Here is a 14,376-nt window from a genome sequence, read left to right as displayed (position 1 = left end):
AATTTCTAAACTGAGATTGATAGATTTTTGTTAGGCAAGGGTATTAAGGGTTACAGAACCAAGGCGGGTAGATGGAGTTAAGATACAGGTCGGCTGTGATCTAATTGAATGGCGGAACAGACTCGAGGGGATGAATGGCCAATTCCTGTTCCTGTATTCCTAAATAACTCTGAATGTCCATCCATTGTTTGTGCTGTTATCTGAGATACACACATCTAAACTGTAACGTACCCTAAGTATGTGAGCAGGAAGCTGAACACTAAAAACTCCAGGCAGGTACGTGCATTTCAAAGCAGTGTCCCACCGTATACTTATATATCAAAGAAAGCTGTTGTAACCCAAGTGAGTCTTCAGATTCTAATTTGCACTAAGATCTGAGAGATCAGAGAATCTACCTTTACCATCATTTGAGATGGATGAATGGACACCCCATATCCATTTGAGAGATATTTCTTTCTTTTTCATTTTATAATGATGTATCTGAAGAATGCTTTGCAACCTGCCTGAATGCTGTATTAATCTAAACGGACTTTCTGTTTTTAATTTAGGGTGGTAATAACTTGGGACGTAAAAAAAATCCCCAAGTGGCATTGAGCAAAATTCACTTGCATCAAAGCTGTTTGGATTTAAATAGATAGAGTAGCTTTAGGCAGAAACGTAATGCAATTTAAATGCTAATTGCAAATAAACGTGTGTGTAGGCAAGGGCATTTTGTTTATGGAATACATAACCAAATCGGCAGACTTTGTGGATCAGTGAATAATTTTAGTCCTATTGAAAGCCCAAGTTCCATTGTGCATTTAGTTTTAAAAAGCACTTCAAACATAGGATGGTGCTGACATGCAGCAACATTGTGAAAGATTTTAGAAGTTTTCAGAATATAGTAACACAGGGCAGAGCAGCTCATTTGACTGCTGTGCCCCCCTGTAAAGAAATATATAATTTTATTTCCCATAATTAATTTCCCAACAAAACTATTTTGTCTTTTCATAAGCACTAGTTTCTATGAAACTCTTACTGCTGTCCCATGCCTATCTATCCGGTGCCTCTATTTCCCCATACCACTCAAAACATACACGCTGTTGTAAATTTGACTTTCAGCAGTAGGATAAATGAGTTTAAAGTTTCCTTTCACTGACGTACCTTTAATGATCCTAAGTGCACTCAGTTCTATCATTAGTAAGCAACTATTAGTTAGGAAAAGATAAACATGTATGTGCCATGGTGGACTCAAAAGTCTAAGCAGCAATATGCAAGCATCAATAATGACTGGCTATTTCCTCTTTACCAAATAAAGTTGCTCTTTTCAGTCTATCCAAGGTTTCTAAAATGTCTCTCATAGGTTTCTAATAAGTACCAAAGGGGAAGGGGAAGGTGAAATCTATCACATGGAAGATCTCAGGTCGGGTTAAGGAAAAGAATATTGATGATGCTCAACACATGTTGAAATTTTGATGTTTTGGGGCATTGCTGCTTTGAGTTTAAAGTATTTTTCATCTGGTGTGCCAAATACATGGAGGATTCAGCTTTTACTTCACTGTTTAACATTTATTTTATCTATAATACAGAATTTTCTTTATAATGTACAAAAAAAACACGTGGCAAAGAATTTTATTACTGATGTACCACAGATAAATGGTGTTAATAGCACAATGTAAGGGTTTCGCAAATGGCTGGGTGACCAAAAGTACACTGCCCAGTGTGGTAGAACACCATGCAAACCAAGAAGGTTCCAGGTTCAATCCCCACTCTGTGCCATTAGCCTATCTCAGTTGAGGCAGAAATACAGATATTGCAAGTTCCCTCAGTGCTAAGGAGAAGAAAAAGAAAATCAGCCAGTCTGCCACACTCCTGATTACCATGTATTGACCTATGTTGGAAAGTGACCATGTGTGAGATTGATGAAAATAATTTGTTCCAATTGCTGTGGGATTGCTCTTGTGCTTTTCCCTGATGGAGAGAAGCCTTAAATTCAAAAAAGGCAGATGCACAAACAGATCCTGAAAGATCCTATTTTGTGTATGTTGAGGCCCAGGCTTGTTTACTGGATCAGATTATAAAAAATAGATTATTAGGGTACCACAAGTAGTTATTAGAAATGTGACCAATTTTAGATTTTGGGGAAAATTATATTAAGGGTAAAAGTAAAGTGATAATTTGTGGTCTTGTTTTAGAAGTGAAGGCCCTGAAAATCTACTTCCTGTTGATCTAAGGCGTCAGTGCTAGGATCCGCTTGCCGGTGATCTCCAGCACTGACCTGGTCAATGTGCAGGGTCAGGGGGAGGTCATGTAATTTAAATAATGCTGGTAGGTTCCCACACCACTAAGGCATTGAATCATAGAAAATTTACAGCACAGAAGGAGGCCGTTCAGCCCTTCGTGTCTGCGCCGGCCGAAAATGAGCCACCCAGCCTAATCCCACTTTCCCGCACTTGGTCCGTAGCCTTGTAGGTCACGGCACTTCAGGTGCACCTGCATATCTCAGGCACCTGCTTTGACAGGAGGCTAGAAATTTTGCCACCTGGGTGCCCCCAGAAAAAAGCTGCCAGTGTGTCCATCTTCCCCCTATATAAGGGGGCTGAAAAACTACTGTTAACATTTTGAAGACTTTCAGGGGTGCTCGCCAAGACCTCCCCTGATGGGTTCAGATTCAGCCAACGTTGAGTCAACGTATGGGCCCGCCTTTCTTCTGCCTAAAGAGCAACAAGAACTTGCAGCCTGCGAGTCCCCTTCCCTGGCCAGACCCCGTTCTTATGCACTTCCCTTCCATGTCGCAGATATTCGGCCCCAAAATTTTGAGTAGTTTCAGATAAAGAAGGGTTGTCGGGTTCTGAGTAACATTTTCGGTGATGAGGATCTGGTCTTTGAGAGAGGGAAGGGTATAAGAAGAATGTAATGTTTATAGGGTGGATTTTCCTGATCCTTGATTTCAGGGAATGTCAATTTCCCTGGGTTTAAAGGTCTGGAAAATGGGGCAGAGACCCAGTTTTCTGGGGCAACGCCCATTTTACATTGCTCTAGAATTGCTGCAGCTTTCCATGGAAACCAGAGTCAGGCCTGAACCTACATTAAATACAGGCCCATTAAAGCCACGATCCTGGCCTGTCAATTCATTTTTCAAGAGAATGGTTGGCTGGACACACCAGTGCAAGGGTACCCAGAGGAACATAAAACTGTGGCATGCCCCTGAGTGTCCACTGACAGGAGAGTGTACAAGATTTCTAGGGGCAGGCCTGAGAAGCCTGCAGCTGTGTCTCAATCTCCTGCCCCTTCTATTGGTGCCAGGAGGCAGGCCTGATCAGTGGTGCCCCTTAATGGCTCAGAATAGGAAATCCAGGCAACCCTGGGCTTGCACAGGAGACGGGTGAATGAAGATCTGCTCTTATATGTTTTGAGTACTGTCTTGACTGTTAATGATATTTTCATTGGTTTATGTTTGGCTGAATTTATATTACTCAATTTATATGTTTACTTTTTTATATTTACATTAAAGTATAAAAAAAAACAGTACAAAACTAAAGCCAACAGCATTTTTAAAATGCTTCTGCTGTTGTATGGTTCTTGGCTTGGCAGTCAAATAATGGCAGTTTTCAGTGCCAGAGCAGTATTGCTACACTGTCATTCTCATTTTTTATGCTGTGATATGTTAAAAGCAGATATATTTTGATCTGTCCTGCCTTTGTGCCACTTTCATGCAAATTTTCCATCACAATTCAACTTTAATATCCGTTGCAATAGTGGCTACACAAAAGCAAACCGGAAAGTAAAACCCCACTTTGCAGTGGTTATTTCGTTGTGTTTCAGTGTTGCAGCACTTCAATACCCTGGCACCAATGGAGAGAATCAAATCTTACTCCTAATTTCTACAGATGACTAAGTGGAACTAGAAAGTTATAAACATGGAAAACAATCAATCACAAAGCTTTTCGAATCAATTAAAAAATGTAAACTTTTCATTTTATTTCCGAAGTTATCATAGTCCTGAGAAAAGTTAAATCTAACTAAATGAAATCTACTAATCTCAAGTGAAAATGCTAAAATGATCTGGAAAGTCAGTTTAACTAGTTGCTGATAGTTTCTTACATTACGCATCTTCCCCATTGTTATTGTTATTTGTGAGAAAGGTGCTATTTAAAATGCCAATATAGGAACTCTGCTTACACAGCACCTCAGTAAAGACATCTTTATACAGGAGACAGTACAAGCACTTACTGTGGCTAAAGTATTGAGAGCTAGGCTTGTAAAAGATTTGTGAATGCAATAGATTAGAAGTCTCACTGTTAGGATTTACATGTATCTTCTTTTTGTGGCACATCATTTAATTTTTGGCAATATGTAAAATTAAAATTCTTCATATTATTATTAATGAAATATTCCAGTGTGAAGTTTATCAGGAGTTTCTGAATCCTTAAGAAAATCCACTGTGTAATTTGAATGATAAATAATATCAGTTCTTCAATTATTAATAGCACAATACTTTTTACAAGCTGTATGATTTACAATAGGTGGTTGAAGTGCAAAGCTATGGATCACTTTATTGAACATTTGATCTGCCGTCTCACTTTATAATTTACTTACATCCTCCTTTCACCAGTATTTAAAACAGTGTCCCTTTGATTTCAGATTGCACTGTGAATCTCATTTATTCATCATTAAAATTGATTGTTCACTTTAATTATAGATTGGATTTAGCATGCTAATTGTCTGTTTCTACCAAGGTGCGAACAGCCACAGCCCATTGCTGAACTCCTTCAGTGGAGACTATTCTTCCCCTTTCAACATCACCAGCAGCGGCCACCAACTTTTTCTTCGCTGGTCAGCTGATCACGGTACTAACAAAAAAGGCTTCCGCATCCGATATGTTGGTAAGTGGTCGATTTAATCTCATTCTATCCTCTTTCCTAACTTCACTAAAACGAACTGAAAGCGGATAAAACAAATCTAATACACATCACTCTGCTTTTGGTTCCAGCCTTTTACTGCAGCACCCCAGAGTCTCCTCCCCATGGTCTAATTCTCAGCCAAACAGGTGGGCAGCTCAACAGTGTCGTTCGCTGGGCTTGTGAGCGAGGTTACAGACTTATTGGGAATAGCACTGCCACATGCAGGAAATCACCATATGGATTTTACACTTGGAATGTACCTGTCCCTGCCTGTCAAGGTAAACATATCCTAATGCATGAGCTTCGGTAGATATTCCTTTAAAATAAAGCAGGCACACATAACAAATCTAATTTTCTCCTTGCTACAACCTCTTTTTTTCCTTTTTAATTCTTCTCTGCTTTGGTTTGAAAAAAAAGACCAGCAATTCAAAAAGAACGTATATTTAAATGACAATAATCAGACATTACATTTAAAGTATGAGGCCAAGAAACCGAATTGTACCATTAATTGCTGTTAAATTGTAATTGAAAGCAGGTCTAAGTCTGTGTCTTGCTTTAGAACAATTAACATAGTTACTTAACAACAATTAATGGATATTAGTATTTACCATTGAATCCTCATTAGTTTAAAGCTGTGGACTGTGGTCAGTTCTGTGGCTAAGTGCTCACTGCTTAATCAGCAGCTCATGAGGCAGAATCACAACACAGCCTGTGACTGACACTTAAGGGAGGGGATTTTAACTCGTAACAGGTTACCCCACTGACAAGTTAATTAACTACCCGCCCAGGAAGAATGATTTTAACCGTCGAGCCTCATTAACGTGCTGTCGGCCGACTTCCTGCCCGGAACGGGGACGTTTCCTGGTAGGGAAGGGGGTGGAGTCTGTGGCAGAGGAGGCCTAAACTTTCCTTATGGGGCCTGTTCAGGTCGGAGTTACAATTGCAGTCAGGGCTCGATGATGTCATCAGACTCCGATTTGTATCTTTAAAGATGAACCCCGTTGGCTTTGGGCAGGTGACTTAGCTTCCTGTCCATAGATGCTGGTAAGTCACCTGGTGGATTTTAACTGCTTACCTGCCAGTCGGGTTACAATCCATCCCCTGGCTGCTTCAGCTGGAGGACTTTGATCAGGTTCCAAACAAACTGCAGGATGGAGAAGCATATGTAGATGAGAGGGAGAAGGAACTGACACACACCAATGCCTCTTTCCTCCTGCTAACCAACCATTGAGTGGCATTTAACAACCATGAAAAGGCCTATAGTCCAGAATGCTGTCCCCACCACTGCTGGAGAACAAAAACATGAAAAGAAAGTAAATAAGCAATTCAAAACCATTTGCTATGAATAGGAAAATGCAACCAGTTAACAAAGATATGCAGACTGGTTTGCTTAGTTGTATTGTTACCTTCTCTACGATGCATTTTCAGTTAAAGAAGTGAAGAGCACTGTCCTAAGTGCCATACTATTGTATTGACAGCAGCCCCCCAAGGAAACCTTACATAACTGACACAAAGCCTCCTGCCTCTCTGATTTGGTACAAGCAGATACTAACTTTGATGACCATTATGCCAAAACCCATCAATCCAGCGAATAAAGAGAAAGGATGTTATAATGGAACATACACTGGAGGAAAGATTGGCCTTCAAGGTGAAAATTATTGTTTCCATCAAGTAAAGCATACTTTCCCCGAGGGGTGGGGGGGAGAGAGAGAGAGAGAGAGCGAGAGGTACTCTACTACAAACAAGTGCTGTTGAGAAATATTGCACCATCGGACAAAAAACCATAAATAGTGAAAATGACACTTAGCTGCTTGGGTTCAGTTATAAAAGCCATGTGAGTTTATGGTATCTTAGGTAAATGTTTTACAACTACTATTGTTAACAAAAAGTATTGACCAGGTGCAGTGACACCACACAGAAGCTCTTCAGTGCTATGGAGATATAGGGCATTGGTGAGCAGTCAATCTAGAGCATTCAGGCTAATTGCTTTTCTCAAATGGAGGGAGGGAACGGTGGAGAGATAAGTTACCCTGCAATGCTCTTGTGTTCTCCAAGCTGCAAGATCAAAAAAGATCTGATTCAACTCCTGTTCACCACTATAATCATTGCACATTCAGACCATTTAAAAAAAAACATCCACGGGTTTTATTACAAATTATTGAAACATTGAGCTTCTTCCTGCAAAGATACGGGTGGGTTCCAGAATCAAATCTGTAACATCAATTAACATCAGACTGCGTTTTTTTCCAGGAGTTTCAAGAGGACCCACTCTTCATGAGGATTTCCTTTACATGGTGCTGAATTTGATTTTTTTTTTAAAAAGGGAACATTATTTTTGAAAAAATGGAGAGAAAAAGGACATGATATGATTTTTGGGTCCATCACAACCAACTTGACTTTTAAATGAGGAGGTTTCTTAGCTGTGATATGCGTTTGGAAAATGTTTCAGGCTTAAGAGTACTCCTCGCCATTGTATTTAAAACTGCTTTCCAAGTGTGGCAGTTCTTAATGTTAGCAATTGTGGAAAAAAAATCCAATCTTATACATTTCATAAGCAGTAACATAATTGCCGATTGGGTTTAAAAATTATGAATATAAAAGAATTCTCAGTAACAGTTGTCATTTTTACTATTCAGTCTGGAGGGTGAGTGCTGACATATTTCCAAACCTTTGCCTACCTCCCATATCCCTTGTTTCTGTTGTGGGCTTGCTTATAAAAAGTTTTAGCAGGCCTGGTTTATGAGTGGTCTCTCTTGGCATAATTCTAAAATGGACTTGAAAATCATGTCATCATGTCATTTTTTTATCTCTACCTGTAAATATTAGTTTTTTTTAAATTCAGATTCAGCACCATGTAAAAGGGAAGCCTCATAAAGAGTAGGTCCTCTTGAAACTTCTGGAAAAAGGAATACAGTTCTGATATTAATAGATATTGCAGATTTGATTCTGGAATTTGCCGGCATCTTTGTAGGAAGAAGCTCTATATTTAAATAATTCGGAATCAAGCCTGTGAGTGCTTTTTTTTTCAAAATAGCCTAAATGTGCAACGATTATAGTAGTGAACAGGAGCTGAATCAGACTTTTTTTTTGGCCAGTTCAACATAGCACAATAAACAATATATAATTTTACTGGTGGCGTTTGCTTGGGATACAAATAATTTTCAGAACTGAGTTAAAATAAAAAGAAAATTGTGCTGAAAGCTGTTGGCAAACAAAATTCATCTGTACTGTACGTGGTGTGGGCGCAGGGGTAGCTGTATTCATTAAGATAGGACAGGGGAAAAAATCTGTTCTCTTCATATCCAGTAACAATATGAACTCCTCCAGGACAAGTCTGGCATTTGATGTGGAGCACTCCTTGTATTGTTTTGACAAATGTATCACTGTCCCAGTCTTAAAGGAACACATCACATCTTACTTCAATTTCCAGCGTGGGTATAATGCCTTGGAGCTCCAATTAATTATTGCTATGGAGTGTGTTGACTGTGTGTCAGCAGCTGGGAATCTCAGGTTACTGCAGCCCCTGGCCAACAAGTGGTACAACGCGACTAAGTGCTCACAATCCCCCCAAACGATGAGTTTGCAATATCTACAGTGTTACTGCGGAGAAGTGGACATCAGACGATGGGTGCTTTTACACACGAATGGAAGGAAAATTGTAGGGCCAGTTCCCTCCAGGTCTTAAGTGTCCCCATTGGTGTTCTCTGGGCATGGCTGGCTTGTAGCACAGATTAAAAACAGGAAGGACAGAAATTAAAAGAACTTAGGCACACAAAAAAGAAATGTGATGCGAGAATTATCGGTATGTGCATTGTATTACTGTGCTTAATTGTATAAAACTGAAAAGGTATTTTAATATAAAATGCTTTAAGAAGCCTCCATGTGAGACACATACAGGGGGGTGATTTTCATGGGTAGCATACATCAGGCAGGCAATGCAATCAGAATACCCACTCGATGTCACCACTGGGAGGCACAAGCCATTTTGATGATCGAGCCTCATTTGTATTAAAGTGGCAAGCTGCAAGTGTGATCTGAGTGCTGAAGGACAGCTTGCCATTTTGAGGGGGGTGGGCAGGAAATCCAACAGCCCATCTGCAATTATGCTCCTCTGGCTGCCAACAAAAAAACATAACAAAGCTATTTTCAACCTTTTCAGCATTGTTTCTGTCGATCCCTTTAAGGTACACTGGTTCTGGCTGTTTACCACTCTGTGTGGTGGGTGGGTCCAACACCAAGTGGACGCTACGCTTTTCTACACCAAAATATCATCAGGGTTCCAACAACATCATAGGACTCTGATTTGCATGGTATAATGAGGCTTCTGTCTGTTTCCAACGGGAGCACTGGACGTCAGAATCGAGGCGCACTCAAAAATGGCAGCGAGCAGGTCTTGGGTGGAAAGTCGACCACAAGTTTTCTTTCATTTTTGTCTCGCTACTGCCCTGCAACTGTTGAAAAACAGAGCGGTACAGAGACCAAAATTGTTGCCCCTGAAGTGCAAGCATGGAAAGATGTGTTGTTATCACAAAAATATTTACAGAAAACTGGAATCAGTAGTTGTCTGTATTGCATCAAGTTAAAAAAAAATATCGACAACTTTGTATTTTTATTTGATTAAAGGAGCACTGTCTTCACAAACAAAGTGTTTGCTAAATTTTATTTTGTTTCTTTATGGAAACACGACACAATGCAATAAATCACACAAAATGCATCACACATTACTTGCATGTTCCATCATTGTCAACGAAAAAAACACGCGATTACAGTGGCTCTTCTTTGCCCCTAAGCTGTAAATAGTTCATCATTCACAGTCTCATGAGGACTGCCCCCCTCTAATATTTGCTGAACAAATAGTTATTTGGATAAGTTCCATTAATACTGACTCATAAAAGATACCAGTGTTGAGTATCAATCATGAGATGTTTCATTTGTTCCAGCAATATCTTGTGGTGCCCCTAAAGCATCAGTGAACGGAGGAGTGTTTGCAACCGATTACTCGGTAAGCACACGGGTTAGCTACTTTTGCAACGATGGCTACAGACTTTCATCAAAGGAGCACGCTGCTGCCGTGTGCCAACAGGATGGTATGTGGAGCAATCAGAACCGACCACCACGTTGTATGGGTAAGGAACCTACGCAGCCTGTCTGGCAACTGCTCTACATATGTGATGTATTGTTAGGCTAAAAGATAAGCTCCGTATTGATAGAATTGGAAACTTAGGAATATGTTGTATTTGAAATTCAAAATATACGCTGAAGATTGTCTCTTGATATTGTAAAGTTATAAAATTAAACTTCGCCCTGAAATTGGGCTGTTTGAATATCAGTATGTGAATATCTAATGTGTTTATATGAAATTTCTTTGTCCCCTACATTAACAGAAATGTTAACCTATTTAAAACAAATATTCGTATTAAAATACCAGATAAAGACATTTCATACAAACACATTAAGTGTTATAGAATCATAGAAGGTTACAGCACGGAAGGAGGCCATTCGGCCCATCGAGTCCGTGCTGGCTCTATGCATGAGCAATCCAGCTAGACCCACTGCCCCGCCCTATCCCTGTAGCTCTGCACATTTTTTTGTTTCAAGTACTTATCCAGTTCCCTTTTGAAGGCCGTGCTTGAATCTGCCTCCACCACCCCCTCGAGCAGTGCATTCCAGATCCTAACCACTCGCTGTGTAAAAAAGTTTTTCCTCATATCACCTTTGGTTCTTTTGCCAATCACCTTAAATCTATGCCCTCTGGTTCTTGACCCTTCCGCTAATGGGAACAGTTTCTCTCTATCTACTCTGTCTAGACCCTTCATGATTTCGAATACCTCTATCAAATCTCTGCTCAACTTTCTCTATTCCAAGGAGAACAATCCCAGCTTCTCCAGTCTATCCAATGGAATTTAAATCCCTCATCCCTGGAATCATTCTAGTAAATCTCTTCTGCGCCCTCTCTAAGGCCTTCACATCTTTCCTAAAGTGCGGTGCCCAGAACTGGACAGAATACTCCAGTTGTGGCCAAACCAGTGTTTTATAAAGGTTCATCGTGACTTCCTTGCCTTTGTACTCTATGCCTCTATTTATAAAGCCCAGGACCCAGTATGCTTTTTTAACCGCTTTCTTAACCTGCCCTGCCACCTTCAACGATTAGTGCATATATAGCCCCAAATCCCTCTGTTCCTCCATCACTTTTAGAATTGTGCCCTCTAGTTTATATTGCCTCTTCTCATTTTTCCTTCCGAAATGCATCACCTCGCATTTTTCCGTGTTAAACTTCATCTGCCACGTTTCCGCCCATGCCACCAGCCTGTCTATATCCTCTTGAAGTCTATCACTATCCTTCTCACTGTTCACTACCCTTCCAAATTTTGTGTCATACATAAATTTTGAAATTGTGCCCTGTACTCCCAAGTCCAAGTCATTAATATATATCAAGAAAAGCAGTGGCCCCAGCACTGACCCCTGGGGAACACCACTGTACACCTCCCTCCAGTCCGAAAAACAATCATTCACCACTACTCTCTGTTTCCCGTCATTGAGCCAATTCTGTATCCATGTTACTATTGCCCCCTTTATTCCATGGGCCGCAATCTTAAAAGCAAGCCTACCATGTGGCATTTTATCAAACGCTTTTTGAAAATCCATATACATCACATCAACTGCATTGCCCTCTCTGTTACCTCATCAAAAAACTCTATCAAGTTGGTTAAACACGATTTGCCTTTAACATATCTGTGATGGCTTTCCCTAATCAATCCACTCTCATCCAAGTGACTGTTAATTCTGTCACGGATTATCGTTTCTAAAAGTTTCTCCACCACCGAAGTTAAACTGACTGGCCTATAGTTGTTGGGTTTATCTTTACACCCTTTTTTGAACAAGGGTGTAACAATAGCAATTCTCCAGTCCTCTGGCACCACTCCTGTATCTGGAAGATTATGGCCAGTACCTCCGCAATTTCCCCTCTTACTTTCCTCAACATCCTAGGGTGCATCCCATCCGGACCAGGTGACTTATCTATTTTAAGTACAGCTAGCCTTTCTAGTACCTCTTCTTTCTCAATTTTAGCCCATCCATTATCTTAACTATATCTTCCTTTACCGAGACTCTGGCAGCATCGTTTTCCTTGGTAAAGACCGATGCAAAGTACTCATTTAGTACCTCAGCCATGCCCTCTGCTTCCATGAGCAGATCTCCTTATGGTCCCTAATCGGCCCCACCCGTTTACTGTTAACATGTCTGAAGAAGACTTTTAGATTCCCTTTTTTGTTGGTCGCTCATCTATTCTCATACTCTCTCTCTGCCCCTCTTATTTTCTTTTTCACTTCTCCTCTGAACTTTCTATATTCTGCCTGGTTCTTACTTGTGTTATCGACCTGACACCTGTCATATGCCATTTTTTCCACTTCATCTTATTCTCTATCTCCTTTGTCATCCTTATGCAAATATCCAAATGTTCTAATTTCAAGGTATTTGAGTCCAGTTTTGTGTTAACTCATATTTGTGTTAATGCAAACTTCTTAAGTGACCTCTGTACCTGGATGCAAAAAAGTGTATTCAGTTAGGTATTACAACTTGGTCAACAGCAACTGCCACAGAGGTAGCAACATTGTAGGCTGCATTTAATTGTGGTATATTCAGAGACTATGGGGTCGATTTTAGGATGGCCGAACGGGTGCATTGATGGCGGGGGGGGCTCGTAAAATCGGGCAATCCCGAAGCGGGTCCGGAGCCCGGCTCTAACCCGCTCACTTCCGGGTTCCCCAGTGACGCGTTCGGGTGCGTGCGCAGCCCCCGCATGCAGGACTCCCACCGGCAATTAAAGCCAGCGAGATGACAATTTAAATACTTACTTACCTAGTTGAGGTACTTGACAGACCTCATTGACAGGAGATTTTGGCAGGGGTGCAATTTTCATGGATCCTCAGTGTGTTTCCCGTGCTATGGGAAACACTCCCTGTTGGAGCAGATGTGTTTCAGTCAGCAGCCAGTGGGAGATGCAAAGGATTATTTGACAGTTGTGGGGATAACCTCATTTATTGCAGCAGGGGCACTCTGTCACTTCAGACAAAGTTTTGGCTGCAACACCTTTCTCTTTCCACTTAAAATTATTAATTTATACCCTAAACTCTGCTGTGCAAGCACATTTACCTACTTTGCGGGCCCCCTCAAACTCACACCGTCAGGATGGGGGGGCGCCATGGCTGCATTCATCACTTCATCCAAGGACGAGCAACATCACCAGCCTCGCCAGGCACGCCGTCCACCTCCGCCACGTGGAGCGCCACAACACAGTGCTGCGCCACAGGCACCTGCACAAAATAGTCCTGCAACTACACATATACCCACTGTAGGGTGACCCAATGGGTGGCATCAACTGTGGATGTTCATGGAGAACCTCATGAAAGGGACTTATTGCACAAGCCAGTCAAGAATGGCCAAGACGTGGCAGTAGTGGTGACAATATAATATTTAATGTGAGTTGAACCAAAATCAAATATAAATAAAAAACATGACAAACTGTCAAACACCTTTGTGCATCCCCTTTGTGCTCACGAAACCTTTGCCTTACGCTTCCTACTACTCATACGTGATGCATCCCCTATGGCTGCAGCAGAGGTAGTGCCAGGTTGGGTGAGGGTGACTGTGAAAGAGATGCATCAGAGGGTGAGTATGAGACAGAGCCATGAAATTCTATGAGAATTGGGTTGAGTGGTAGTGGTGGGATGAGTACTGGGGAGGTGAGTAAGTGCAGGTAAGTTGAGGATGAGGTTTGCGTGAGTGTGAGGAGTGATGTGATAGAGTAGAGTTGGCAGTACAGAAAGAGTTGTGGGGTGGGGGCGGTGATGTGGAAGACGGAGTGTAGGAGAATGAGTAAGTGTGCTCACTTTTGCTGACCTAGTTAGGTCATTGAAGCGCTTCCTGCACTGTATCCAGGTGCGGGATATGTTGCCGGTGCCGCTGACCTCCTCTGCCACCTGGAGCCAGGCCTTCTTGGTGGCAGAGGCAGGCCACTTCCTCCCGTCCGCCGGGTAGAAGATCTCCCTCCTGCTCCTCACCCCATCCAGTAAGACCTGGAGTGAGGCATCATTAAACCTGGGAGCAGCCTTTACCCTGGGCTGCTCCATGCTGTAATTTTGGCTGTTTGCTGCAGGAGCACCATTGGAGGACTGCCCCTTTAAATGGGCTCCTCCTGGTGACAGCCTGTGATGCGGGTGCGCAGTTCACCCGCTGCTCAGGTTTCCAACGGGAATCCCAGAAGCCAAGGTAAGTGGCTTCAATTTACTCGCGATCGCGTGGGGAACCCATCAATTTTACTGGGCGGGTTACCCACGCGCCCAGTCGACCCCCCGCTGCCAACCCGTCTCCCTGGTAATATCGGGGCCTATTTATCTGGAGCACGACAGAAAGCAGCCACATGCAGACTTTGGTAATCTTGACCATCTCCCCTACGGATGGCTTCGGTGATGTTCTAGTGTCCGGCCTCATTAGA

General features: G+C 41.8%; 1 protein-coding gene across 1 annotated transcript in view; it reads left to right on the top strand.

The window, feature by feature from the left end:
* Positions 1-14,376, top strand: part of csmd3b (CUB and Sushi multiple domains 3b) — a 1,733,930-nt gene that overhangs the window by 1,618,217 nt on the left and 101,337 nt on the right. Inside the window, exons 48-50 of the mRNA XM_067976258.1 lie at positions 4,719-4,865; positions 4,973-5,161; positions 9,824-10,009. Coding sequence (XP_067832359.1) covers positions 4,719-4,865; positions 4,973-5,161; positions 9,824-10,009 — 522 coding nt within the window. The remainder of the gene's footprint in view (positions 1-4,718; positions 4,866-4,972; positions 5,162-9,823; positions 10,010-14,376) is intronic.

The sequence above is a fragment of the Heptranchias perlo genome, chromosome 3 (genome assembly GCF_035084215.1).
Source record: "Heptranchias perlo isolate sHepPer1 chromosome 3, sHepPer1.hap1, whole genome shotgun sequence".
Classification (NCBI taxonomy): Eukaryota; Metazoa; Chordata; class Chondrichthyes; order Hexanchiformes; family Hexanchidae; genus Heptranchias; species Heptranchias perlo.
Note: the sequence above shows the minus strand (reverse complement) of the source record. Positions and strands in the feature narration are given on the sequence as shown.